The sequence below is a fragment of the Anas acuta genome, chromosome 11 (genome assembly GCF_963932015.1).
Source record: "Anas acuta chromosome 11, bAnaAcu1.1, whole genome shotgun sequence".
Lineage (NCBI taxonomy): Eukaryota > Metazoa > Chordata > Aves > Anseriformes > Anatidae > Anas > Anas acuta.
Genome location: NC_088989.1, coordinates 9,691,356 through 9,718,645, shown reverse-complemented (window position 1 = coordinate 9,718,645; position 27,290 = coordinate 9,691,356). Strand labels below are relative to the sequence as shown.

Here is a 27,290-nt window from a genome sequence, read left to right as displayed (position 1 = left end):
GCAACCTTGGAAGTGGTTTTATACCTGCTTTCTTCAAATAGGGCAATTGTGGTGTTTCAAAGGGGAGACTTAAATGTGAGAGAAACCACAGTTGCCTCTGACAGAGCCCTTTCTTGTTACCTGCAGCAGACGCCCTGTGAAACCTGGCTTTCCCCAGGCTCCACCAACATCTCTTTTTGCTGGTTCCTTCTCACTCAGGATGCCAGGCTGACTCCTCAGATCTGTGCAAAAGTCAGCGGCCCTGCAGGGCGCAGGTCTTTGGTGAAACCTGTTGTTTGAGAGGATAAAACCAGTCCCTCAGACTTCACGTTCGCTGTGCCTTTGGAGTTTGCTCTTTGTCTGCCGTGTGAGTGTTTTCACTGCTGAGTGCTCTGGGTTGCTGCTGCTGGGAGGCCATGCTGCACGCTGTACTGATTACTGCTCTTCACTTCCCACAGGCAACACTTTTGATTGGTTTGGTGCTCTGGAGCCCAGGGCTGCCAGCACTTTCAGTCCCACAGGGCCCTTCGGCTGTTAGATATCAGTTGGCTGAACAGTTGTTCATTATCTCATGTCTTGCAGGCTGTGAATTTTTTAAGGAGTACAAAGACCGGGATTACACAGCTGAAGGTCTCATATTTAACTGGAAACAGGTATAAAATGGGAAGCTGGGGGCTTTACTGCGCTTAAGCTTTGTTTTTTGAAACTCATGGCTTTCAAATCATGCTTTTTCTCTAACCAATTATGTTTTTTTTGTTCTTGTTGGTTTCTACTTCCAGGATTATGTAGATGCCCCACTAAGTATCCCAGCCTCTCTGACCCAATCTCTGAATATTGATTGGAGCGAGTACCAGGTGAGCAAAGTAGGCGTCTCTCTGGGAGGTCAGAGATTCAATCAGGAAGGATCATTAAAGATTTGAAAGCTGACTCGTTGCTGTTGCAGTAATCTGGTTCACTTCATACCATCCCAGTGGGAGTGAAGCTGCAGACTTGATTGTTCAGAATAGCAGTGGAAATCCTCTACCAAAAGCTCTGTGGATTGGTGTGTCCCAAGGCAGCCGACTATAACATCAAATCTGTTTCTGTAGCTTGCATAAAGCTAGCAGTCCATTAGGGAGAGACGTCGCTATTAAAGGTGAGGAACGTGCTAGGAAACTGCAAGCAGTGTTACTTGTTTGCAGTGTTAGTCAGGCACGGGGCTGCTGGACAGAATTCCTTGGCTAGGGAAAGTCTCGAGAGAGGTCAGCCTTCCCTTTCGTGGGCAGCAGCCACATAACTAGGCAGCTTCTTAGTGGCTATGCAAGGTGTTTATCCTATTGCAGGAAAAGAGAAAATCAGAACTGACTGCATCTGCATTGCCCCTTTTCTGTGATGGCATCACCAGTGATGATTGAACTCTTAGGTTTGCCCAAGCTTCGAAGTTTACCTTGTTTCTCCCATTGTCTCGCACTAACTAGTGCGTACCATTTCACATGGTGGATCTGCCAGTCCTTCCAGGTTGTGGTAGGATTGGCCATGCTGGAGCGTGTTGTGCTCCTGCGCCCTGTGGCTGGAAGCAGCTCAGAACTAGCAGCGCTCCAAGTGCTCGGCCGGTGCTTGTTTGTCAGTGACGAAAATAATGCCAGTGCCAGCACAAGCAGAGTCACGGAAAAGCAGCTCGCAGTGTTGAAGCGCAGGCCTACAGGGACCACGGTTTGTTTATGACTAGAAACTTGTTCACTAAAGTACTGAGCAGCCAGTATTTTGAAAAGGTTATTAATAATTGAAGAGCGTGTAAGAAAATAGATGCAGAAGTGATCTGAGGACTGGAGAAGGTGCTGTGCTTAAAGCTGAAGTTCTCTGTCTGTTCAGCTAATCACAGCGGTATTTTGGGGGTTGACTTGATTAATGTGTAAGTACGTTCACAGCACCGAGCCTGCCAGAGTTTGAGGAGTGTTTGGACAACGCTCTCAGACACGTGATCTGATTTTATTTTTTTGGAGTGGTCATTTGGGGACCCAGGAGTTGGACTCTGATCCTTGTGGGTCCCTTCCAACTCGGATATTCTATAATTCTATGAAAATGCTACTTCTAAAGCACACTTCGGTCTAGGGAGGAAAAGCTGCACAGGAAGCAGTATCTGAAGTCTGAAATCAGGCATACAAATGAGGAAAGCAGTCTTGAATGTTATTTTTGAGGATTTGTCTTGGAACAGGCTGCCAAAGGAATGATGAACTGTCACCCTTAGATTAGGTGCTTTATTGGGCAGAGCTGTTGCCAAGCGCAAGCTTCGAGCTGTATATGGGGCAACTGAAAATTCCTGGTGTGTGGTGTAGAGAGAGAAACAGGGCAGGATGATTCCTTCTGGCACCAGCACAAGCGAGCCTGCAGTGGGGCTGTGGGCAGCCTGCAGGGGTCACTTGCACCAAAAATGCTCAAGTTTTGGGGACGGGCTGCTCACCTCGGCCTGCCCGTCCCGTCCTGCTCCTTGCATCACGTCCGCAGCTGTACCGTGGCTGCTGAGCCACTTGGTGAAGCGCACGCGTGTGGGGGGCTGCAGAACTGGGTCAGGGCTCCGCAGGTGTTTGCCAGCTCACTTCAGTCCCTCCGAGCGTGGGCTTTGGGGCTGCAGGCAGCAGGTTCTGTGCCAGCCAGGCAGGCAGTAGCCATGGCCTGTTGGTTTTTAATATTTTTTCCTGCCTGGCCTCTTGTCACAGAGGGCTTTTCTCAGAGGATTTGGGGAGTGGTTAGAGAACCAAGAGAAAAGCCTGTCACTGTAACACACGGCTGTGGAATTATTTCTCTGGATAGAGAAACCAAGAGCATGGCAAACTCCGAACTGCAGAGCAGCCTCTTGCTTACCATCAACTTTTCTCTTTTGGCACAGAGCTGGGACCTCGTGCAGCAGACGCAGAACTACCTGAAGCTGCTGATCTCAATCATCAATAGTGATGGTAAGGCAAATTCCTTGCCTCCTAGTAGTCCAACTGGAGTAGTTGCTTTCCCTAGAAGCTGATAGTGTGGCTGTGGATCAGTTCCCAGTGCAGAAGAGCCTCTTTATGGAGAGCTTCACTTCTCTCTCTTCAGAACAGGATGATGGTCCTAGAGTCTCAGGGCTTCAGCTCCCCTCTTAAAGGGAATGGAAGGAGGTCTGAAAACTTTACCAAAGGTTTTACTGGTTTGAAACTGAAGAGAACGTTTTTCCTTTCCTTGTTGACTCTCTTTATTTGCTGTGTGTCTGTGTTTTGTCCCTCTGGCCTGGAGTCTCACATCCTTTATCATCACAGCCACCCCCTGAAGGAGGTACATTGCCCTTTGTTGGCATCCCGTTCCTAGCCACAGTGACTTTATACCAGCTCTTGTGGATAGATAGAGCCATGGCTGGCTCTGCCCACCCAGCAAACTGCAGACTCTCCTGCAGTTACACTGGGACATGCTGCAAATGTTCTGGAGAGTGCAGGAGTTTGGTTCCCTGTGTGCCTCTGATCACTTTGTGTCAGTGGGAAGGTTGGTGAGACTGAGAGAAAGTGGTCAGTTGGAGCAGGTTTATTTCTGTTGTGGGGGTAGATTGTGATAATGGGCTGCGACTGGAGGGGTGTATGCTTTGGGCAGCAAAATGATGCTCATACCCAGTGACTTCATGTCCTGAGCAGCTGTCAGAACCAGGACAGCACATCAGCCGGGGCTGCTGACAGCCCAGGACACTCGGAGCAATTTGTGGGCTGCCATATTCAAGACAAAATGTTCTGGCTTGGTGGCTCAGCTCTGTTGTTGAGCCCAGGCTGGGGAGATGGAGAATAGTTTGTCACTGCAGCTTTGCCTTAAAGAAAAGTCACTGCTCTTGTTACAACATCTTTTTGTTTCCTTCTCCTTCCCACTCCCACCTGTAACAGACGACAGCGGGCTGCTGGTGCACTGTATATCCGGCTGGGATCGAACTCCTCTCTTCATCTCCTTACTGCGCCTCTCCTTGTGGGCTGTGAGTACCTGCTTCTGGGGGTGGTTGGTCAGAGGGTGAGCAACTGTGTCACCAGAAAGTGGTGCTGGAGCACTTACTGTTCCTTTTGCTCATCCTGCCTTCAGAAGGGGGTGTGGATCGGGTTCGAAGCGGAGAGCAAAGATGCTCAGGGTTTGGAGCATGTGCTGTAACCATGAGGGTGTTCAGCTCATGCTGGAGGCAGAGCAAGCTCTGGGCACCTTGGTTCATTGTGCCAGCTCTGTGTAGGTCATGAACACCAAGCCCCAGTCCCCAGGGCTGCTGCCTGAAGGCTGTCTCTCCTTTGCTTTGCAGGATGGGCTGATCCACGTGTCCCTGGAGCCGTCTGAGATTCTCTACCTGACAGTGGCCTATGACTGGTTTCTCTTCGGGTAGGCACGCTGAGGTTTATTTGTTTATGTAACCCTGCACAGCAGGGGAGAAGCCTTCAGAGGGTCACCTTTGGTGTTTGCTCACAGCCCAAGGTAGATGGTGGGGCATCTCTCACTGAGCTGTGACAAAAAGAGGCTAACGCATTTTTATCTGGAGGATTAGTCACCTGGCTGCCCTTGATGACTTGTGTTGTTCTCATTCTGGTTTCTGGCGAGTGACTGACCTCCCTCCCTTGCTCTTTTTCCAGGCACATGTTGGTCGATCGACTCAGTAAAGGAGAAGAGGTGAGTGTCCCGTCTGGGGCAGTGCCTCAGCATCGCTTTCTGCTCTCAGGGTACTTGTTTAAGGTAGCGGTGTTCATTGTCTGCTTCGTGGTAATATCACTGGTTCGGATGGGTTCTAAAAGCGTTGTTGAGGTGCTGCAGATGTGAGGTGGGAGCCTTGCCCTGTCACTTCCTTCTCCATAAGATGTGAGACTGCTTTTCTGGTGCTTTGGTTGGTGGGTGTCAGTCCTGCTGCTTCCCCACAGTGCCATTATTGGCCCCTGGTGAAAGGTTGCTAGGGCTTGCTGTTCAACTCAGCAAGGAAGAGAGAGCCTGAAGGTGTGTGACTCCTGGGAGCTTGGAAATAAGCACACGAGACTACACAGCTTTGTCCTGTGTGCCAGCTCTGCTGTATGGGGGCTGCAGCTGCACGTGGCTTGTGTGCTGCTACAGGCTGGCGGGGCCGCTTGTGCTGGTTCTGGGGTGTGTGTCTGGCAGTGCCCAGGTGGGTCTAGGAGGCAGTTAAGATTAGTGGGTTAATTCTGTTCAAATCAAAGCCAAAAAAAAAAAAAAAAAAAAAACGATTGCTCTGACTGTAGTTGCAGTACATTGCAATGTCATTTTTGGATAGAGATCAAGAAGTGGGAAGTGTGTCTAACCCTACAGCTAATCCCCTGCTCCTCAGACTCTAGCCTCACTAGGGAATCCCTGCCTCTGAACAGTGTCACACCCCTTGGAGAAAGCAGAGCTGGAGCTCTGGCCTTTTTTCCACCTTTCAGGGGTTCAGGACCCCGTATGAGTATCACTCACCCCAGTCGTCAGCTGGGTTTGCTGCTTACCTGGATGTACAAACAGCTGCTGGGGCCGGGGCTGCTCTGTTCTGCGTTGGTGGCCTGAGCATGTGCTGTGTGCTTGTGGTGTGCGTGCAAGGTGTCGATAAGGAGACCTGTCACGCACCTTCGTTTCTGTGGCAGGGAACAGAGGGTCAGTTTTACAAGCAAGAGAAGGGCAGGGATGGGATGGTGGCAGCCTGTGGCACCTGGAGTCTGGTAGCTGCAGATTTCTGGCTATCTCCTTCCTGCCAGCACCTCCCCACCAAGATAAGAGGCTGCACGAAGCCTCGGGTTCATTCCTGAACAGCTCTTCTCTCTCCCTTTGCTCAGATTTTCTTTTTCTGCTTCAATTTTCTGAAGCACATCACCTCTGAGGAGTTCTCTGCTGTGAAGTCACAGAGGTAAGGAGCCTCTGCTTGCTGCTGCATGGGCTGCAGAGCCAGGGAGCTTGTTAGTGCCGTTCCTTTGGGGAGCTGGAGGCCCTGGTGTCCTGGCCCAGATTTCTTTAATTTATTCTGCACTCTGAAGGCTGCAAAACGGGGCCGAGGCTTGTGAGGTGCCACGATGTGCTCTGAAAACCTGTCCATGCTGAAACGTGCTCTCTGCTTAATGATTATCCATGGCTGCTTTAGCACAGACGAGCCCAGAGATGTGGGCTCTGGCTGAAGCAGGGCTGCTAAAGGTTAACCCCCTAGTTTAAGAGGGGCAGAGGGGAACATAGCCCACCCTGGAGGAGGCTGCGGGCTCCGAGGTATCAAGTGACTGCCTGCAGCCTGTCAGAACACAGAGTTTGTGGGTTGGGGCTGTTCACAGAGAGCTCCCACCGGCCCCATCCCCTCCCCTCTGTCCCTGCACTTCCCGCTGTGTGCTGCAGGGACCTGGCTGTGGCCAGCCTCCCCGCAGCACTGGAGCGTGCCCGAGGTAACCCTGTCTTTTCTTCCCCCAGGAGGAAGAGCTTGTCACCTGGCTTCACCCTGGAGGAGATCTGCATGCTCAGTGAGTGCCGCTGCTGAGCATCAGCACCCTGGGGTGCTGGTAATGGTTGGGCGCTCGGGGCTTGGGTTCCCAGCACCAAGGGGATTGCACAGGGGAGTGCGTCCCTTGGGGCCTCGCAAGCACGAGGCTCTAGGGCAAATAGAAAGGGTATTGCTTGAAGGGGGGAGAGAGTCAGCGAGACCTGGCTGGTCTTCAGGCAGCTGTTTTCTTCTTTCTAGAGCAGAGAGACCGAGGCAGCACCACGAGCCTGAGCAGCGACTTCTCCCTGGGGATGGAGAGCTCCCCTGGAGCAGCCGGGAGCTTCACCTACGAGGCCGTGGAGCTGATGCCAGCAGGAGCACAGGCCCAGGCAGCATGGTGAGGAGATGACCGCTCAGTGGGCTGCAGAACAAGAGGGGCAGGCGCTGAGCACTGTAGAAAAGATGCCTCTGACATCTCTCACCATCCGGGTCTGCTCTCTGCAGCATGGATTCTCTACAGTGGGGGGAGGAATTTGGCTGTCAGAGGCTTTGCCACAACTTGTTCTCAGTTCTTCTGCGCCAAGAATTGGAGACCACCCCATGTTAGTGACCATGTTAGGCTTCTGCAAGGGTGTTCCTCAAGTTTGCTTTCTTTCCCCCCCCCCCCACCCTTCGCTGTTACATTTAATCCAGAAAGGATTTCATTACTTTTAAAAGCTCGTTCTGAACTACAGGAGGAATGGCATTTGGCAGCAGCCTCCCCAGGGAAAAGAGGAGGCAGAAAGCTTCGTTGCCCTTAAAATGAAATTTAGTTTACAGAAGAGGTTAAAGGAGGGTACTGCCTGAGTTAGCAGTAGGTGGACTGGGTGGCCAAGAATCTCCCCTATACTTAAGCCCCTCTAACGTGAGGTGTGTGAGTGGGAGCAGGGTGCTGTCTGCAGTGCTGCTGTGGGATACTTCAGGGGGAGAACATGAAATTCTCAGTTCCCTGTTGGTAGAGGGTCACGTAGGAGATGCCTGGGGGTGCTGGTGGCTGTCTGTGAGTAGGGACTGGGGAAGGTGTAGGGTGAGTGGTCTGGGACAGGCATGATTGCTTGTGGGGTTTCTGGTGCTGTTTGGGGATTCCAGAATCTTTCTGTAGGGTTGCCCCTCTCAGTTTAATTTTTCTCTCCTCTCCCTCAGCACATGTGAAGATGCTATTTTATATTGCAATTATTTTAAATTAAATCTGGGTTGTGCTGGAGGCAGCTGGAAGTCCTCTGGGACCGAGCCTGCAGCCATGCTAGTGGCAGCAGCCTTTCTAAAGCACTTTGAGAGTCGATTTATAAAACACTGAAGAGGGGAAGAGGTAATCTTAATGAAGAATCCCCAAAACGGTGAAAGGGACCCCCCAAACTGCATTTGCCAAGTGTCCATCGCAGAGTCCTCCTTAACACACAGAGTATACCTGTCTGCAGCACAGTGAGTGCAGGAAATAGGGAACAACTTTCCACTTGTCTGGCTACAGGGTAGGAAACTGGAAGCATTTACACTGCTCCGGAGTGCTCAGGACATGCAGACTAGATCCTGCAGCCCAGACTAGATCCCACAGCTCAAACCCTACACGTGATCTCAGGATATGAGGTGGTCAGAGCATGCTGCAAGACATTTGCTGCACTTGTACGTATCAGGGCTTACTTTGGTGATGTGTGTTCTAATTCTAGTTTGCTTTTGCTCCAGTAGGAGCCATCAGGTTGTGCTGGGGCTGGCTGCCAGTACCGCACTGGTGGTTTGGGCCCGTGCCGTGGACATGAGCACAGGGAAGAGAAGGTTGTGAGCCTTGCCACAAGTGTTTAGCGAGGGAACTGGGCACGGACGTCCTCCTGCAGCCTGTTGTGGCTGTGTAGTCTGGAGAACAGGTAGAGCTTGCTGTAAGCATGGTGATCGACAGAGAGCTGGGCTGTGCCTAGCATAAGAGGGGAAGAGGAGAGGAGGTTTCTTTGTGTTGCCCTGAACACAAGTGGGCTCAAGGTCTCCTTGCATGGAGAGGCATTTTGTTTGTTAGCTGTACGAGCCTGTCTCTGCGGGCTGTTCTTGGAGATGTTGGCAGCTATGATAACATGAGATGAATAATGCTTGAGAGAGGCTGTGGTGTGATATTTGAGGGTGGACACACTTCAAGAAGTGAAGGGAGGTATCATGCTTCCCACTGTACAGTGAGCCTGTCTTTAGCTGCACTTGCTGACAGTTCTTGATCTCAGTCAAAGTTAAGGGGCCTTTTCAGGAAGAACAGCATCTTCTCTTTGCATTAATTTGCCTTTTTTTTCCCTACTTACTTGTGTATACAACAATATCTTCACCCGTTTCACTGTGACATCAGAAGGGGAAAAAATCTTGAGACTTTTCCAGGGGGGAAAAAAAACATATAAGAAAGTAGAACCTCCTGAATGTGGAGCAGCAGCAACGTGGATTAGTTCCAAACGTGTGTGCTTGTTTGGCATGTATCTGGACAGTAAAGTGAGCTGAGACCTGGTGCAGCAAAGGACAGTGAATTGTGCACGAGTCCGAATGCACTGGCTAGAAAAGGAGCCAGAGCAGTTCTGGGCTGTCAGCACAGACAGGAAGAAATGCACCAGAGAGATTGTCAGTTCCGAGCGTGTGGTCAGTGCAGCGGTGTCTAAAGGAAATCGCTAAAAGGGAAAACAACACTGGTGTTGTGTGCTCGCCACCCTCATCAGTACACAAAAACGCCCACCTGGGCCGGGCTCCTCGGCTGGTACACTCTGCAGAGTTTGAAGCAGATTGAAATGGTCTTTCCCTGCTGGGAGGCCCCTTGCTTGAGGCGTTTTTACAGCTAGACTAAACAAAGCACTCGCTGTATGTGTGTGGGCTGATGCATTCTCCTGTCTCTGATTTCCAGGTCACGTGGATGGTGATCTATAAAAGAATGGGCTAAGATGTGTTGAGCTCGGCGTGCCCCCATCCCTCAGCCGTTGCCTGTGACTCACTGTTCCTTGGGAAGGGGGGGAGGCGGGCTCAGGGCGAGCAAGAGTTTTTAGCTGCTGGGGTAAAATCTGGTCTGTTGTGGCAAGAGTTCCTAGCTGGAGAATGTGAGAGAGCCAGCTTTCTCACCCAGGTTCTCCATCCCACAGGAGGAAGAGCTGTGCATCATCGCCGCAAGCTGTGCTCTGGAGCAGGGCGCAGCAGGCTGAGGACAGGCTGCCTTCGGCGGGGATGGTCGAGGTGAAGTCCTCCAGCTCCTCCTCCTCAACGCATTCTGATAACTTCCTGAGGATTGGAAGCAGCCCGCTGGAGGTGCCCAGATCCAGGTGAGATGGGATGAAGCAGAGCGTTTCTCAGCAAAAGGAGAGTTGGATGAAGTGCTGGGCTGCCTCTGTGTAGCTCAGAACCACAGAGCACGTGGGTTTGTACCTACAAACAGGCCTGTTCCTCACTAACCCACCCATGTGGGAAATGCTTGCCACTAAACACCAACTCCTGCCTCAGCCCACTTAGAGGAGTGAGGAACTGCCAATAACAGCTGGGTGTTTGTTCTGCCTGTCCTCGGTGCATGCCTCTACTCCACAAGGTCTGGCTTCTTGGCATCCTGCATGCTTGGATCTCACAGCACTCTGTCAAATGCCCCCACAGGGATTTACAGTGGTTGGAAGGAAACATTTCAACCCAGGCAGACCTCGCTCTGCACCTGTCCAGTCCCCTTTTCCCTCTGCTGACGTTTCTGACATCGTGGGGTGAAAATCTGGGTGTTGGTGGAAGCAGAGGTAGGATCTATTGGGAGCAAGCTGCAGGTGTTGTGCCAGCCCAAAGGGTTCCTCCTGCAAGGCTGCGTTTTGCAGCTGGGAGGTGGGGACCCTGGGCTTAATCTCATGCCATAACAAAGGGTGTTCTGGCACTCTTCTGAAGCCTGATGCTGTGGCAGGGCAAAGTAGAGCGGTGAGCTAAGCTAGGGAAGAAAGAGCAGAGCCTGTGGAGCAAACACCATGTGCTGAGACCGACGGGGATAAAGAGGCTCTTAGATAAGAGGTTGCTGTTAATGGCATCAAACGCTTGTGTTGTCTCTGCAGGTTTTCTGATGAGTCTTTTTCTAGTGATTCCCTTCAGAACAGCCACCAGCCAAATTTTAGTACATTCTCATCACATGCAAAACAGTGACAAACAAGTAAGGCACTGAACATTTGTAAGACTTCTTAAAAAGCTTCTTGATTCCAGAAAAGAATCATTGTGACAGTTTTCGTAAATGACAGTGCCTGTTCTCCCCAGGGAAAGAGATCAGTGGGATGTTTTCCAGTTGTTGCTGGAGCCCACCTCTATATGCTCTGAAACAAGGCTCCCAAGAAGGAAGCAAAATCCCAGAGAGGAAGCAGCTTGTTTTGGGGTCTGCTCTTGTTCCTAACAGCAATGCCACTGTTCCTGTGTGTGGTCTCGAGCCGTTCCCAAGACATAGCAAGCTGCATGAAGTGCCTGGTAGCAAGCCTGCAGCAGTGCTGTGGCAGAAGCTGCTCATAATGCTTCAGCTGCACTCTGCTCTCTGAAAAGAAAGAAGAATCAGAGTAGGCAGAACAGCTCTGCAGGAAGGGGGGGGATGAGCACAGCCCCTGGGATTTGTGTTCCTGGGGCTCAGAGCTGATAAAGCCAGCAATTACCTTCCCTCTGGCTGTGCCTGGACGAGGTGTCTATACGGTTTTGGATGTTCAGTGCCCACTGCTGTCAGGTGCTCGGAACCAGCGTCCCCAGGGCTCATGGTGGGGAAGCTTGTTACTTCCAAAGCCAGGGTCCCAGGGGATGGCTTTTCACTGTGCCCAATAAGTAACTCTTGAGAAGAAGCTGCAGTTCCCTCATTGTAAGAAGTAAATGTTCTGTGAATTCCACTCTAAGCGTTTCTTTCTGACCTTTATGCCAGCTTCTGTCATGACACAAAGCCTTTGCTTCAGCACAGCGAAGGTGCATCAGTACATCCCCAGCCCATGTTGACTTTTATGAGCAAGGCAGCATGAAAGGCTGAGCTGAAAAAAAAAAAAAGTGCATGAGAGGAAATAGAAGATGAAAAGGGACGCCGCTACAAGGCCTGAAACCAAGGGGATGGGAGAAGGGAATCATTTGTGAGGCCAAAGCAGTGAAGTCAGATGTATGCAAGGGTGGTTAACCTGCTGTGCTCCTGCTGGGTGGAGGTGGGGTGTGCACCTTCCACCTTCTTCTCCATCTCTGGTGTCACCTGGGTTTCCTGTGCTCCTCTCTGTGCTGGCTAGAGGAAGTAAGTGTGGAGACCCTGCCAAGAGTGGGTGGAATTGTCAAGGCAACAGCTGAACTGAGCTTCTCTTTCAAACCAAGTCTTCTGGCACAGTTACCCTCCGTTGCCTCGCAGCCTCTTGCCAGATCAGCCAGACTCGGGTCCCTGCCCTGTCTGCCCTCCCTGGGATAGCACTGTAACAGCTCTGCTAGCTGAGGGCTTGAGCAGTGCGTTGCCTTGTTAGCTGACGGGGCTTGCACCTTTTGGGGCCTGAGCACGGTATGTTTGATCTCTGGAGAGATGTCACTCAGCGTGGCTGTGTCAGTCTGAATTCACACACTGAACCTGGTGCAGGTGATGGATGTCACAGCACCTCAGCCACCATCCTCCACCTGGAGGGAAAGGCAGAGTCCTGTTTTGTGTGGAGAAGGAGTGTCTGTGGTGGGAGGAAGAGTTAAATTCTCTCCCTTCCCCCCCTTGAACAATGAAGGACTGGGATGGGAAGGCTGGAGCACAAAGACTAATCATGACGCTGAAAATACCTTTATCTCTCCAGCGCTGCTGCAGGGTAACACCCCAGGCTCTTAAGATGAAGAAACTACTGTACTTGACTTCCTAATCCTGGTTGTGTGGCCATAGCAACAAACCACTTAACCACTGCAGCAGCAGTAGAGGAAAAGTGGTTGCTTGTAAAATGCCAGCAGGCACCCCTCAGGCAATTCACATAAACAGTCCAGCCGTGTGCTGGCAGGCAGGGGAGCTCAGCGGGGGACGGGAAGGGAAAGCAAGCTGAGAGACGAGCAGCTCCTGGGCACAGGAGCCAGGGTGTCCAAGGGAAAGAGTCCCAAATACCAGGGGAGCTGGTAGGAGCTCACCGGTCCGAGTCCTGCTCTCATCCAGAGGTCGCAGGTACCTGCACGACCTGGGTGATTCTCATCAGGCCAAAGCAAACTGGAATGCCAGACCCACAGCAGGCTGTCTTCCCAGCTTATCCCAGTGCCATGGTAAAATCACATCTGCTGAGGGCAAACATGCGTGAAAATACTGCACAGAGTATTTGCAGGGTAGGACACGGTGCATCTTGTTCTACAAACCGACAGCTCCCAAGTACAGCTGATAGAGTGTGCTGGCTCTAACTCCCTGCGTGTGAGTGAGCAGTGTCACATGCAAACCCGGGGTACGGTCTGCAAGCCACTAATGGTCTGCGCATCCCATGACACTGCAGAAAACCCCTGTATCTGTGTCAGGGATTTAGTGCGTGTGCACATACCGCTAATGTGGATTAGCAGACGGATAATCTTTGATTGAATGTGCTTTTGCTAAGTCGATTAAACAAAACCCAAAGTACTGTGGTTTGGAGAGTTGAAATCTGCAGGATTTAAACCGTGGGGGAACTGCTCCGGTCAACAGTCAGGGAGAAGTCCCGCAATGAAAGGGCAGCAGGAGGTTCAGATGTGAGTGAAGGGAGTGTGGGGAGGGACAGAGAAGCTGCTGTCCCTTGGTTTGGGGTCTCTCTGATAGTGATGAGACTGCACGTCTTGCTCCTTACATCTACCTGGCTTGGCAGCTGTATCTGCGAGGTGGTAGCAGCTGCAGGAGGACAGCAATCCTTTAACAGAAGGTTTTCTGGCACTACTGCACGACCTGACCACAAACCAGGCTTGCCAGGCCCCTGGCTGGCAGGTGAGAGCGCCGCAGTCCCAGGTGGTTGTGCTGGCAGAGCTGCGGGGCTGTTAGGGCACGGCACGGCCCACAGCCAGCGGGCTGGGATCCAGCCGGGGCCGTCGGTGCCAGGCGCTCCTCGCCAACTGCTCCCACGCACAGGAGGGACCGGCTGCCCTCTGCTCAGGCTGCCCCAGCCCGTCCATGCGCACGGTGCCTTCTTAACACTTGATTTCGAGGCGCAGAGCGCGTGCTGGCAAATGAGCTGCTGCCCAAATGCCTCCCAAACAGTCCCGGGTGTGTAGGAACGGGGCAGGTGAGCTGGGGCAGGAGGAGAGCCGAGCTGCTGGGCACTTGGCGCTCGTCTCGCTTACGTATTCGGGCACGGAAGGATCCCCGCTCGTCGCTGTGCCTCCGGTGTTGGCTCTCCTCCGGTAAGCGGGTGGCCGTGGGCTCGGAGAGGCTCCATTCCGTGCAGCATGTTGCATGGGAAGCGCTGACCTAATTACAAGGAACCGTTCCAGGCGAGGAATTGCCAGTTTGCGGCCTGCTAAAGGTCCTTCCTCGTGTGAAGGAACAGCTTGCAGCTCATCTCTGTTTTGTTAATCTAATTCTGTTAATTTTGCACTTTTGAGGGAGTTTCTTCCCACTCGCGGACCTGAAGAGGTGGGTGTGTGAAGCTCACTTTCATTCTCTTTCTGTCTGCCATTAGATGTCTGTGGCAGATACGGCAACTTGAAGCCTTGCTGTATCTCCCTGTTCCCAACCCTGTCAGCTTTGCCGTAGTCACCTGGCTGCTTTGCTCTGCCCCCCGGCTAGCCGGCCTCTGGCATGGCCGTAATGCGTTGCAGACCTCTTGGTCCTACAGGCCTGGGGCCCCAGCACCCACAGCTCACACTGGGGCATCAGCAAAACCCTTTTTGGGCCTCAGCAGCAAGGTTTTACCAGGAGACTTCAGGGGCAGAAATACCAGGGACATTTTCACCTCTGGCACTGTCTTCCCTGCCCCTCTCACCCAGCCCCTGCTGTCTTCTGGGGCTGTTCAGGGTGCTTGTTGCTTGTGACACTTCCCCAGGAGCCTCCCTTGAGACGCAAAGGGGGATAGAGAAAGGCTGCCATGGTGTTGTAGCTCCGGCTGGGCTCAGCTGTTAAGGCCAGGAGAGAAGACCTGGCCTCAGTGCACAGCCGATCAGTTTATTCAATTAATCATCAAGTGTTTATTCTGCTGCAGGGAGGTGAGAGGCAGAATCAGCTGACTTGATCTCCTGGGCTCCTGTGCTGTGAGGTTAGATGGAGCTTGATGAATTCGGAGCTGCGCGGAGCAGCACGGAGGGGAGGACGAAGTGAAGGGGAGGACGAAGCAGCGCGTGCTGTCGGGCAGTTGGGCACTGACGGGCTCGGTCAGGCAGTTTTTGGGGGCTGTGCTGTCGGGTTTGCACAGCTGCTTGGTGGAGACAGGGACCCCAGAAGGGTTAGAGGGCTGCCGAACCACCGAGTCCATCTTGTAGGAGGGATGTGATGCTTTCATCATATCCCCCCTGTTCTTTGCCTGTCAAAGAACAGATCCAAGAGGTGACTTGATCCACCTCTTGGAGGTGGTGTAAGGTTGGTGTGATCTCAGCTGCCAGCCAGGGAAGGTGAGCCAGCAGCTGGGAACTGGGGCCACACACCCAAAGGAGGAAAAACTTGTCACAGACTCACCTGCCCGGTGTGATTGATACTGGGCAGTGACACTTCTGCTGTCCCTGAGCCCTGGGTCACATCTTGCTCCTTTGTTTGCCACGTGAGCAGTCTCCTAGGCACCCCCTGATGCTACTCCCTTCCTTCAGGAGAGCTGCAGAGCTCTGTGCGGCTCTCCTCATCTACACCTGGAAATCCTGCGTACCCAAGCCCATCTCCACCTGTTCCTGCTGCCCAGGCTTGCCATCTTCACAGCCTTTTTTTTTTTTTTTAACCTGTCCCCAGGCCTGTCCTGTTTGGCAACTCATTACTGTCCTGATGGTAACGCTGTCCGTGTCTGTTTTCTCTCTTGCCCGTAGACCTCTTCACTGCTTTAGCTCAAATTCTGGTCACTGCGCGTGTAGCCAAACTGCTCCTATTTTTCCTGTCTGGCTGTGCAGCCCTCTCAGGGGAGGTGAGAGCCTCCTCTTGCCTCTGTGCTGAAGCAGTGTTCCTCCAGTCCTCGTGTGCTTCTCCCTGGCTTTCTGCACTGTTCCTGCTGTGCTTCCAGCGTCGCGCTGTGCTCTGGGCCCCAAGTGCTCTGCCTGCTCTCCTCTGCTTCGTCTTGCAAAGGCAGGGAGAGGGGAGATGTCAGTGAAAAACTGCTCCATTTCCTTTATGAATTCTTCATGTTCCAGGGAAGCTTAGCCCTGCCTGATCTCTGACAGTGTGTTCTACTGTTCCACTTCCAAGGTGGGAAGTGCCCTCGTTCCTACATGCTCTAGTGTCCTCCCCAGTGGCTGATGCTCGCAGCCCCCCTCTGAGCCTTGCTGGGTTCACCCGGCAGCCTCAGGACGGGGGCTGTGCAACGCTCAGCTCTTCCAGTTCCTGCTGTGATGCCTTGCTGGAGCCTGAACTCCCAGACAGCGGAGGTGCAGCGAGCTGTGGGACTGCCCCTGCTGTCCGCATCCACCCTATTGTCGGCCCTATTGCTGACCTCTGGGGCTCGTATTGATCAGCCTGCTTAAATGCCAGGCTGGGGATTAGATCTGGAGCACAAACAGCTTTCCCCCTGCGCATTCCCCCTCCCACACCGGTCTTGCTGAGGCCCTCCTGGCTGCGGGAGATCCTGCATTCCTCGCCGTTGCCCTGGTCTCTCGGGGAGCAGCTGCAGTGCGCCACTGCTATTCTTAGCTGCCGAGACGGCGTGCGAGTACCTGGCCCGGCGGAGCTGGAGCTGGAGCTCTCGCACTGCTCGCTGCCCGGCAGATCTCAGATAAATTATCCAGAAGATCTTGGGAGTGTGTAATTGAGTATCTCTGCCACTGGCTGTGCTTGCAGCAATGTACGCTCTGCTGTGCAGATGGGCACAGTAATTGCTCGCTCCCCCAAAGCCGAGAGCTCCGGGTTCGTCTCGAGCGCTTGTGCCTGCTCCTCAGGGATTTTGGAGGGACGCCTCAGGTTTGCTTGTCAGATTTCGTGCTCCCTCCTTTCCTGGCAGGAGGTTACGTATCACAAACAATTACCTCCCCCCTTGGCTGCTTGTCTTACCCTAAAGATGTTTTGCCACCTGGCTGCTGGCACAGCCCACCCTTCTGCCACGGGGCTGGAAAGGCTTGCGGGTGCCCGAGGGGCAGCGACCAGCTCTGCTCAGAGCTGCTGGCAGGGCCTTGGGACTGACCTCCTCTCTAAGGGCTGCGGACCCAGGATCTCTAAATCTTCCTCAGCAGCAGCCCAGTCGCAGTAACAATTCGCCATCACCCTGGGAGCTGAAATGAGCGCCAGGTGGATGTCCCCTGTGCAGCGCTGCGTCCGCATCTCTGAGGGATTTGGGGCCGCCACACCTCACTGATGGGTCTCACTGTCCTGCATGGCCACCTGCTTCTTGCTGGCTTTGTCCTGTCCGGCCCTGGGGGCACTTCTGCTGCTTTGTCTGCCCCGGCCAGCCCGGCTCTCCCCGCGCTTTCAAAGGAAAGGCTTGGCCGGGGGCCGAGCTGCACGCTGCGCCCTGGTCCCACGGCGTCAGAGCCGCTGGCACGGGCGCTGCTGGCAGCCGTCCCCGCGCGTCCCTGGCAGCGGCGTTAGGGGAAGGCGTGTGGCTGAGCGACCCGACTGACTGCAGCGTCTCCCTCTCTCTCTGCCCCAGATCGGCCGACCATTCCCTGCCCGGATCTTCCGTTTCCACAGACTTTGGCAGCTGGCAGATGGTGACAGGGTGTGGCAGCATTCGGGAGCAGGCGAACCTGAGCGCGGACGCCTCTCTCCCTTGCAGCTTCCCGGATGAGTTCCCTAGCACTTGCCTGTAAGTGTCTCAAACGCAGGATCCGTCCCCTGGGGGCTGTCGGCGAGCGCTGGAGCTTTGTCACCCTGCTGCTTTCGAAGAAGCCTGGGAGCCCGTAACAAGCTGTCCCGTCTCTGCTGCCTTGACGCTTTCCATCTGCAAATTCTGTCACTGAGAAATTCTGGCACTGAGCGCGCTCTGGTTGTGCTGGACCCTGAAAGAAACCGGCTTCTTCTCTGCCAAGCTGCTTTCTGCACGAGGTCTTTCTCTCTCTTTCCCCCAAAACAGTGAATTTGGGCATAAATCTGGTGCAGCTGAGGATGCGCGCTTGTCGGGGCAGGACTGGTGGCCCAGCCCTTCTTGCTTTTGGATCTTCTACATCTCCTTGCTGGGTTCAGAGCCTTGCTGCAGTGGGAGAGGGGCTTTTATTCCATCTGACCCCATGCAGCAGCGGCATTTGCAGGCGCTGCACCCAGCCTGGGCAGCAGAGCCCCCGTGTCCTGCTGCATGGTGCTGTGCTGGGAGGCACGCCTCCCTCCCCAGGCTGAAAGTCACCTCTGCAGAAAGACAGGAGCTGAGCTTTAATTGCTGTGCGAGGAGAACCTCGGCGTGTGCCTTCAGGCTGCAAGCTCTCAATCACGGAGCTGAAATGGCAGCTGAGGGCTGGCCGCTAGCTAGCTGGGGCTGCGGGCTGTCCTGCAGAGCAGAGCAGAGCTGCTTCCCCGAGTGATGGTGAATTTAGAAGACCCGTGAATTGGCTGGGTGGGGAATCACTGGGGATGTTGGGCACGGCTTGGCTGGGTGATGATTCTCCCTGCTGCTTTGGGACACGCTGCACTGCTCCTGCGGCTGCCTGGGGAATCAGAAGGGACCGAAGAGCATGTGGCTGAAGCAGTGACTGCCTTGCTGTCCCCTGAGCCTGGCCGTGCTAGGTGGCTGCTGCTCAGCACCGAGAGTCGTTGCCACCCTTCTTGGAGCTGGAGCTAACGCCAGGACAGGGAATTGTGGCAGAGAAGTGCAATTGAAGTTGGGCTCTGCAGCACTGAAGCTGCCTGTGGGCTCTTGTAGCTTGGAGTCAGCCAGGTTCAAAAGGAGGGGACGGCGGTGCTGCTTCTCCCTGGGGCGTGCAGCAGGTGCTGCGGGTGCTTTGCCCTGCTCAGCTCTTGGCTGCGGAGTGCTGTGCTCGTGGGCTGGGGACTGCTTGGCTGCAAGGGTCAGGAGCAGGCTGCTGCTTGGAGGGGAACACGAGGATCTCGTGCCAAGCCTGACCCAGGGCCTCCTCTCTCTCTGCTCTGCCCATCGGTGAGATTTTAGAGATTCAGTTCCACTGGCAGCACAGCAGTGTGGGGTGAAGGTGCGCTTCTCACACCCTGCTTCCCTGTGCTTGTGTGGGGCTTGTCAGGGTTCTTGTGGAGCTGGGGCTCCGGCCGTCTCCTCTGGACCTGTGCCCCCCACCAGGGGCTGTGCAGCAGGGCAGGGCAAGGGGTTTTTGGCTAGGACAGGTGCCTTGCTTTGCTCTTGGACCTCGGCACCGAGGTGGCACAGACTGTCGGGGGCTGGCAGCAGCCAGCTGGCCAAACCCGCGCCTTCCAGTCTCTCACTCTCTGAAAGAAGCTGTCTGAGCACACAGCCTGCCCTGGGCAGAGGTGTGAAAACCAGGAGCTGCAGGACCTAATTCCACTGCCTGCTCTCGCTTACCTCTCTTACCTCTGCGCCTGCCATTTAAGATCGCTGAGCTGGGCACGCCAGCCAGCCCTGCTTTCCTGCAGCTTATTTTTAATGCTCACAGGTTGGCGAGCTCTGCCTTCTAATTAGCTTACCAAAAAGCATCCTTTTTTTTCTGTGTTTGGAGACGTTGCCTTTCTACTTTGCCCTCTGGCTTCTCCTTATTATCAGGCGCTGTAAACACGGGCCGTGCTGCCTGCCGCAGCCCCGCTCGCTGTTTACAGCCCTCCCACCGCATCCTCTCGCTGCCGTTTCCGGACTGGAGCTGCTGGCTGTGGGTGGTTAACGCTCCCGTTCAAATTAGCTGTGCCAATTTATAGCCGGGCCCGGGCGCTGGGGAGATGAAAGAGAATTTCTGACGGGGAGGCTCGCGCTGTGCCCTTGGGGCGACCTTTGAGGAACGCCTTCCTCTCCCCCGGGGGGCCGTGGGCACGGTGCGGAGGCGCGCAGTGAGGCCGGGTTTGGGCTGCCTCTGAAGGGCTGCCTCGCCTTCCGCTGCTCCCTCGGTGGACACCTTGCCTTCCTGCCCCTCTCGGAGCACCAAGCCAGGTGCACAGCCCAGCTGGAGAGGAGAGCGGGGCCTGGGGGACACCGTGCCACCCTCTGCAGGCTGCATCCTGCCCGTGGGCAGTGCTAACACGTCTCTGCCCTGGTTTTTGGCACCTTCTTGCTGTCTCAAAGCTCTCCACGTGCCCACAGGGGCAGCAAGAGGCTGGGAAACAAGGGACAAGTGCAAGTGGGGTGGAAGTGAGTGCCCAGCTGGCACGAGGGGGCTGATGTCAGCCTGCACCTGTGGGGCCAAAGCAACAATTTCTGTATGAACGCATGGTGAGGAGCGGGGTGATGGTGGAGTAGGAGACCAGCGGGGAGCTGCCCAGCAAGGGGGTGGCAGCACCAGGGGATCCCTTCCCTGTGGGATCCAGGGGCAGAGCCCAAGCCCTGCCACCTCGTGCAGCCCCGGGTGAGGGGCTGTTAGCGGGGTGCCCGCCGGCGCTGACCTCCCCGTTCTGTCTCCTAGGCTGGTGTCGGCGAGCGACCGCGAGTCCCGGCTGGAAGAAGTGCGTTCCTCCTTCCTGGCCAGCTACAGCCGCACCATCGGCCTCAAGGCCGTGCCCCCCAGCCCCTCGGGGGCCATCGGGGGGCTCCTGGAGCAGTTCGTGCGGGGCGTGGGACTGAGAGGCAGCAGCACGCTCTGAGCGCCCGGACCGACCGCTGGCTGGAGGAGACCCGGGGGTCCCCGGGACGAGCCGGGACCCCCGTCCTTGGGGACACGCCGGCCCCCACACCGAGCTCCGGCTCACGGCCACCCTCGCGTGGGGCTGGGGGAGCAGCGGGGGGGCTCCGAGGCCCCCGGTGCAGTAAAGCCATCTCTGCAGCCCCTCCGCCTCTCCGTGTCTGGGCTGCGGGCGGGGGGGAGGCGGGCAGAGCCGGGGGGCGGCGGCGGCGGCGGTGGCGCGGGGGAGCCGGGCGCCGGGAGCGGCTCCGGCGGGGGCGCCGCTGGTTATAAATAGCCCGGCCCACGCTCCGCGAGCGGCGGCACCGAAATAGCACCGAGCCCGCGCCTCCAGACGTGGAGCCCCGACGGGACGGGAGCCGGCACCGAGCATCCCCCGGGGCGCGACCCGCGGCGGGGGGCTCCCGGCGGGGCCGAACCGCGGCGCCCACCGGGCGTCCGTCCCCCTCCTCCGGGTTCCTCTCCGTGCCGGGGCCCGGGGCCGAGCCCCCCGTTCACCGGGGCGGCGCTGCCGCCGGGGCCGGGGCCGCCGTGCCCGTGCCCGCCCCCGGGCGCGCCCGCCTCGGCGGCGCGGGAGGAGGCGGCGCGGAGCAGCGGCGGCGCCCGCACGGGGATGGCGTCTCCGGGAGCGCTGGAACCGGCGGCCGGCAGCGTGCCCGGCACCAAGGTGGAGCTCACCGTGTCCTGCCGGTGAGCCGGGAGCGGGGCGGCTCGGCGGCGGGTGGGAGCGGCGGGGCTGGGGGGGGGGGATGCGCCGGGAGCCCCGCGTCCTGCGCCCGCTCCCCTCCGGTGCTCCCGGAGCTGCCCGGGGCTCCGTACCGAGAGCGGGAGCCCGGCTGCGCCCTGCCCGGTGCCGGCCGTGCGCGGGGCAGCGGGGCCAGGAGCGGCTCGGTGCCCGCAGCCCCGGGGTGTTTGTTGCTCGGTGCTGTGGCCGCGTACAGCCCCGCGCGGGGGTCCTGCCCTCGGGGACCGGCACCGGGGGCGTCCCCTGTGCTGGGGGGCAAGGGAAGGCCTCTGCCCCCATCAACCGCCCTGCCCGCTGTGGCCCCGAAGTCCTTCTTGCCAGCTCCGGACCACGTTTGGGCTGGGGGCTGCTGTGCCCCCTCCCTGTGGATGCTCTGAGGGTCCCGGCTGAGCCCCCTCCCTCCCTGCCGGCCCCGCTGGGCAGCAGGCGGAGGGGCTGTGGGGGCACAGCCTGGCCCCAGCTTTGCAGCCCCCCCCGAGGGCTCAGCTCCATCCAGGGCTGCCTGCACAGCCTGGTGGGGGCTTCTCTCTGCCCCCCAGCCCTTTCTGCGTAGGCCAGGGCAGCTGGCTGAGCACCGGGGCGCAGGAAGGATCCCAGCGGAGCCGCTCGCAGCCCCCGGCTCTCCCCGGTGTCAAAGCACAACAACGGCAGCGATCAAAGTGCTCCGGCTTCTGCTGCGCTGGGGGAGCCGTGGGGTGGTGCGGGCTGGCCCCCGCGGGCTGCCCGGCCCCTGCTAAGTGTCTGCTTTCTTCTCACTTCTGCGCTCTCCATTAGCTGCACTCCTGCTACCGGGGTGCGGCGGGTGCTCAGCCGTCGCCGGCAGCACCGGGGAAGGTTTCGTCCTGTAAATGGGTTCCTGTCATGTTCAATCACTGTCAGCGCTGGAGATGCTGCTCCTCGCCGTCCCGATGGGCTCCCTCCACCCAGCCTCCTGCCCGTGTCCCACGGGTGCTGGGGCTTTTGGCCCTAAAGCACCAGCACTGCCCTCTCGATTGGGGTCATCCCCCAAAAACCCAGCCTGGGGAGGACACGGGGATCCCCAGCGGGTTGGGTGCTGACACCCAGCGAGCGCGTGGCCGCTCACGCCTGGCTCCGTCCCCCCAGGAACCTGCTGGACATGGACACCTTCTCCAAATCTGACCCAGGTGGGTGGCCGGGGCGTGCTGCCGGCGGTGCGAGCGCAGCGTGGCAGGGCACGGCACGGCTCCGCTCCTCTCTCCGCAGTGGTCGTCCTCTTCGTGCAGGGCGCGGGGAGCAGCGAGTGGAAGGAGGTGAGCGCCGCGTCTCTCACCTTGTTCCCCCCTACCCCACGCCAGGGGTGCTGCAGCCCCCAGCGCGCCCGCTCCTGGCTAATCCCCGGCTCGGTTAAATGGGCCCATATGGCCACCGACTTCCACGCTAATGATCCCTCCTCGCTGCTAATCCCCGCGGGGATTAGTGCTGGGGCAGCTGCCGTGGGGAGGGATGGCGGGCACGGGGCCGCCCTCACCCCTCTCTCCGCAGTTTGGGCGCACCGAGGTGATCGACAACACCCTCAACCCCGACTTCGTCCGCAAGTTTGTCCTCGATTACTACTTCGAGGAGAAGCAAAACCTCCGCTTTGACGTGTGAGTGCTTCCACAGCCATGGGGAGAGCGGGGCAGGGGTGCTGAACCCCCGTGGGACACCGTGACAAAGCACCGAGGCAATAAAAATTGTCACAGCGCGGAGGGGCCGAGGGGTTGGAAATGGAGCATGGGGTCTGCGGGGGTCCCCGAGTACCGGGTGGGGACATGGGGACGTGTTTGGGTGCCAGCTCACGGCTCTGCTTTGCCACCGGCAGCTACAATGTGGACTCCAAGAGCTGCTCCATCTACAAGCAGGTGAGCGCCGCGGGGCCGGGGGACACGGGGAGATGCCCCGGCGTGGTGGGAGCTGCTGGGGGCGGAGGCACCCCAAGGCTGTGCCCCTGAGGGGGCTCCCGGGTGGGACAGGCACCCCTGGCCTCGGGGGGCTCACCCTGCTCTTCGTCTCTCCATGCTGCGTCGGGACTGGCAGAAGGTAGGTGTCTGCCACGCTGGGAAATCGGTCCCTCGGGGGATGTGTGGTGGCTGTGGGGTGCAGGATGGGACCAGAGGACGTGGAACAGCTCTGGTGGGGGACGTGATGGGTCCAGGGCACGTTGAGTGGGTGCATGGGGTGATCCTGGGCGTGCAGGATGCGTCCTGGGCTGGCGTGGCTCCTGCGGCACAGGGTGGGTGGCCGTGGGGCAGGGCAGCGACAGGCTGGGGACATTGAGGGTCTGGGGGGGGGGCTGCGAGCAGGAGCCCCCAGGTTTAACACCCTCTGCTCGGGGCGCAGGACTTCCTGGGGCAGGCGTTCGTGGCGCTGGGGGAGGTGATCGGGTCCCAGCGGGGCCGCCTGGAGAGAGCCCTCACGTGAGTCGCACCCCGCGGTGGGGCTGGGGGTCCCACACCGTGCCCCCGGTCGCCTGCCCCACCTGGGAACCCCCCCACGACCCCGCTGCCACAAGGGGGAAGGCACCAGCACCATGGGGTCACGCAGAGCACCCCGCGTCCTGCCCATCCTGTCCTCAGCGTCCCCACGCTGGCCTCTTGTCGCAGGGGGGTCCCAGGGAAGCGGTGCGGGACCATCCTGCTGCTGGCCGAGGAGCTGAGCAACTGCAGGGTGAGCGCTGGCATTTTTGGGGCACGGGGCGAGGAGCTGGCCCGAGGTGACAGTCCTCGTCCCCAGGACATCGTCACCATGCAGCTGTGCGCCAACAAGCTGGACAAGAAGGATTTTTTTGGGAAATCCGACCCCTTCCTCGTCTTCTACCGCAGCAACGAGGACGGCACGTGAGCACGGGGCCGCGGGGGCACCCGGGTCAACGCGCGGCGCGCCCTGACCCTGCCCTGTCCCCGCAGCTTCACCATCTGCCACAAGACGGAGGTGGTGAAGAACACGCTCAACCCGGTGTGGCAGCCCTTCACCATCCCCGTGCGCGCCCTCTGCAACGGGGACTACGACCGGTGAGGGGCTGGGGACCCGGTGAGGGGCTGGGGACCCGGTGAGGGGACGGGGACGGTGCCGTGGGGCCGGGGCAGGGCATGAGCACCTCCCCAGCAGGTGTAGCCCCGCTAGCAGCAGCAGGCAGCTCCGAATTGGGTCCTTATTGTGTTTTTTTTCTTCCCTCTTTTGCAACCCAAATTACATAAAAGCTTCCCCCCCTTCCCCAGAGCCCTGCCGTGACCCAAATTTCCCCGCTCCCCTCCCCGCAGAGCCGCGGGCCGGGCACGCGGTGCGGCTCTGCCGGCGCTGGCACGCCGAGCCCCGGGTGCCACGGGCAGGGCGTCCCCATGGCCCCGGAGCCGTGCCGGCGGCTCCCCCTGAGCCCCTCTTTGCTCCCAGCACGGTGAAGATCGACGTGTACGACTGGGACCGGGACGGGAGGTGAGGCCGTGCCCCCAGGGGCAGGGGCAGGCGTCGGGGTGCCCCTCGCCCCGTGCCACACGCGGCCCCCGCGCTCCCCCCGCAGCCACGACTTCATCGGGGAGTTTGCCACCAGCTACCGGGAGCTGTCCCGAGCACAGAGCCAGTTCACGGTGTATGAGGTATGGGGGGCACGGCCGGGGGGGCGGTTCCAGGGGTGCTGGGAGCCCCACAGTGGGACCTGCCCGTGCCCACAGGTGCTGAACCCTAGGAAGAAGTGCAAGAAGAAGAAATACGTCAACTCCGGCACCGTGAGTGGGGCTGGGGCGCTTTTAGGGCTCCTGCCTGCGGCGGGGGCCTGGCCCTGACCCCCCCGTGTGCCCGCAGGTGACTCTGCTCTCCTTCTCCGTCGAGTCCGAGTTCACCTTCGTTGACTACATCCGAGGCGGGTGAGTGGGGCCGGGGGTCCCCCCGAGACACCCAGGGCACCTGGGGGTGTGCCGAGCCGGCAGCTACGGGCGCTGCTGGGGGCGTGGGGCCAAGCGATGGGGCTGGGGGGGGGCACGGGTAGAGGCCGCACCGTGCCGTGGGGCCGGCAGCCTCCCTCGCTCTCCCTCCAAGGACGCAGCTGAATTTCACCGTCGCCATCGACTTCACGGCCTCCAACGGTGAGCGCGGTGGCCGGGAGGGGGCTGCCCGGGGGGGCTGTGGCAGCAGCAGGGCGGTGCCGACGGGCGCTGTGCCGCAGGGATGCCGTCGCAGCCCACCTCGCTGCACTACGCCAGCCCCTACCAGCTCAGCGCCTACGCCCTGGCGCTCAAGGCCGTCGGGGAGATCATCCAGGACTACGACAGCGACAAGCTCTTCCCCGCCTACGGCTTCGGGGCCAAGCTGCCGCCCGACGGAAAGATCTCCCACCAGTTCCCCCTGGTGCGCTTTGGGGTCGGGGGGACCCCCTGCACCACGCCACGGGGCAGGGCTGGGGGTGAAGGCACAGCTCCTGGGCAGGGGGGCAGCTCCTGGGTTGGGGACGTGCCCAGCCTGGCCCCACAGCCATGGGAGGGAGCAGGGAGCTGTGCCCCCACCCCGAGCGCCCGTCCCGTCCCCCAGAACAACAATGAGGCCAACCCCAGCTGCAACGGCATCGAGGGCGTGCTCGAGTCCTACCTGCAGAGCCTGCGCACCGTGCAGCTCTACGGCCCCACCAACTTCGCCCCCGTCATCAACCAGGTGGCCGGGTGAGCACCACGGGGCTGTCCCCAACACCCCAAGCGGCGAGGTGACACGGGGACGGCTGCTGCAGGGATTCCGTCCCCCCCTGTGCCCGCAGGACGGCCGCCCAGGTGACGGACGGCTCCCAGTACCACGTCCTCCTCATCATCACCGACGGCGTCATCTCCGACATGCTGCAGACCAAGGAGGCCATCGTCACCGTGAGTGCGCCCTGTGGCCGTGCCACCGGATCCCAAGCACCCCAAATTCTCAGGGTGCTGCCCCCACTGCCCCTCTCCTCCACCCCGCAGGCCTCGGCGCTGCCCATGTCCATCATCATCGTGGGAGTGGGGCCGGCTGAATTCGATGGTGAGCGGGGCTGGGGGCACCGGGGGGGGTCCGGGAGGAAGGGACGGGGCTGGGGGACGCGGGCAGTGCCCGCAGGCGGGGCACTGAGCGGCGCTGCCCCCAGCCATGGAGGAGCTGGACGGCGACGAGGTGCGGGTGTCCTCGCGGGGACGCTACGCCGAGAGGGACATCGTGCAGGTAACGGGGTCGGGGGGGAGATGGGCACGGGGTGGTGGGGGCACGGGGTTGGGCACACGCTGCCCTCGTGCCCTGGAGCAGCCTCCTGCGGGCACGGACGGTGGCACGGGGTGGCCGTGGGGCCGTGTCCCGTGCCATGGGGCCCCGTGGGGCCGTGTCCTTTGCTATGGGGCCCCGTGGGGCCGTGTCCTTTGCTATGGGGCAGGGCTCGGGGGGGCCGTTTCCCGGCCGTGCCCGCCGCCTCCTCCCGCAGTTCGTGCCGTTCCGGGACTACGTGGACGACTCGGGCAACCAGGTGCTGAGCATGGCGCGCCTGGCCAAGGACGTGCTGGCCGAGATCCCCGAGCAGCTCCTGTCCTACATGAAGACCCGCGACATCAAACCGCGCCGCGCCGACCCCCAGTAGCCCCCTGCACCGGGGGGTCGGTGGGCACCGGGGGAGGGGGAGGGGGGGGTCCCGGTGTGGGGCTGCCTGGGGCTCCGTGGGGACCCCGCAGCTCCCGGTGGGGTGGCGGTGGGGTGGCGGCGGGGCTGTCCCGGTGGTACCGGCTGTAAATAAAGCGCTGCAACCGGCCTGCGGCCTGCTGCACCGGGAAGGGGGGGCTCGGGGGGGGGGCCCGGTGCTGCCCCGGGGGGTCCCGGTGCCGGTGGTGGTCCCGGTGGCGGTCCCGGTGGGTGCTGTCCCGGTGCCGGTGTGTGCCGGTGGTGCCCCGGGAGCCCCGTTCAGCCTCATCCCGGTGGATCCCGGTGTGTCCCGGTGCGTCCCGGTGCCAGACCCGCCCCGGTGCCGGTCCCGGGAGGTCCCGCCCCGGTGCCGGTCCCGGTGTGTCCCGGTGCCGGTCCCGGTGTGTCCCGGTGCCGCTGTGTCCCGTCCCTGCCGTCCCGGTGCTCCCCGTGCGGTCCCGTCCTGGTCCCTCATCCCCTCCCCTCCCCTCCCCTCCCCTCCCCTCCCCGTCCCTCCCCTCCCGGTGCCCGCCGCGCGCCTCCCCCCGCCCCCCCCCACAACCCCTCCTCCCGCAGATTCGCCTCACCCCTCTCCCCCCCCATAACGCGCGCATCACCCCCAAAAAAATCCCCTTCACCTCTCCCCCACCTCCCCTCCCTTTCCCCACTCCGTTTTTCCCCCCTCCCCCCTCTTTACCCCCATTTCCCATTTTTTCCCCTCCCCTCCTCCCCTCGGCCGCGCCGAAAGTGCTTCCCCGCTGCCTC

The 27,290-nt window shown here is 59.0% G+C and overlaps 2 protein-coding genes across 7 annotated transcripts in view; both read left to right on the top strand.

Moving 5' to 3' along the window:
- Positions 1-20,311, top strand: part of MTMR14 (myotubularin related protein 14) — a 29,616-nt gene extending 9,305 nt beyond the window's left edge. Inside the window, exons 8-19 of one of the 2 annotated variants that reach the window (XM_068694287.1) lie at positions 562-632; positions 759-833; positions 2,846-2,912; positions 3,852-3,937; positions 4,250-4,326; positions 4,575-4,611; positions 5,754-5,824; positions 6,370-6,419; positions 6,638-6,776; positions 9,511-9,687; positions 17,074-17,229; positions 19,952-20,311. In XM_068694287.1, coding sequence (XP_068550388.1) covers positions 562-632; positions 759-833; positions 2,846-2,912; positions 3,852-3,937; positions 4,250-4,326; positions 4,575-4,611; positions 5,754-5,824; positions 6,370-6,419; positions 6,638-6,776; positions 9,511-9,687; positions 17,074-17,229; positions 19,952-20,129 — 1,184 coding nt within the window. In that variant the 3' untranslated portion in view covers positions 20,130-20,311. The remainder of the gene's footprint in view (positions 1-561; positions 633-758; positions 834-2,845; positions 2,913-3,851; positions 3,938-4,249; positions 4,327-4,574; positions 4,612-5,753; positions 5,825-6,369; positions 6,420-6,637; positions 6,777-9,510; positions 9,688-17,073; positions 17,230-19,951) is intronic. The other variant, XM_068694288.1, reaches the window with a different exon arrangement.
- A 151-nt stretch (positions 20,312-20,462) lies between these two features.
- On the top strand, positions 20,463-26,487 carry CPNE9 (copine family member 9). Of its 5 annotated transcripts, XM_068694293.1 has the most exons (21): positions 20,463-20,857; positions 22,017-22,057; positions 22,137-22,183; positions 22,416-22,519; positions 22,735-22,774; positions 22,950-22,952; positions 23,253-23,329; positions 23,516-23,579; positions 23,646-23,749; positions 23,819-23,923; positions 24,303-24,344; positions 24,430-24,505; positions 24,581-24,634; positions 24,711-24,772; positions 24,945-24,991; positions 25,072-25,253; positions 25,434-25,561; positions 25,654-25,756; positions 25,847-25,904; positions 26,008-26,081; positions 26,335-26,487. In XM_068694293.1, exons 1-21 carry the CDS (start codon positions 20,781-20,783, stop codon positions 26,485-26,487), a joined length of 1,641 nt encoding a protein of 546 aa, XP_068550394.1. In that variant the 5' UTR covers positions 20,463-20,780. The 5 variants fall into 5 exon arrangements, with proteins under 5 accessions (XP_068550394.1, XP_068550393.1, XP_068550391.1 ...); XM_068694292.1 differs by lacking the exon at positions 22,950-22,952 and having other exon boundaries at positions 24,430-24,634; XM_068694290.1 differs by lacking the exons at positions 20,463-20,857; positions 22,017-22,057; positions 22,137-22,183; positions 22,416-22,519; positions 22,735-22,774 and having other exon boundaries at positions 22,792-22,952; positions 24,923-24,991; positions 25,109-25,253.
- The last annotated feature ends 803 nt before the right edge of the window (positions 26,488-27,290 follow it).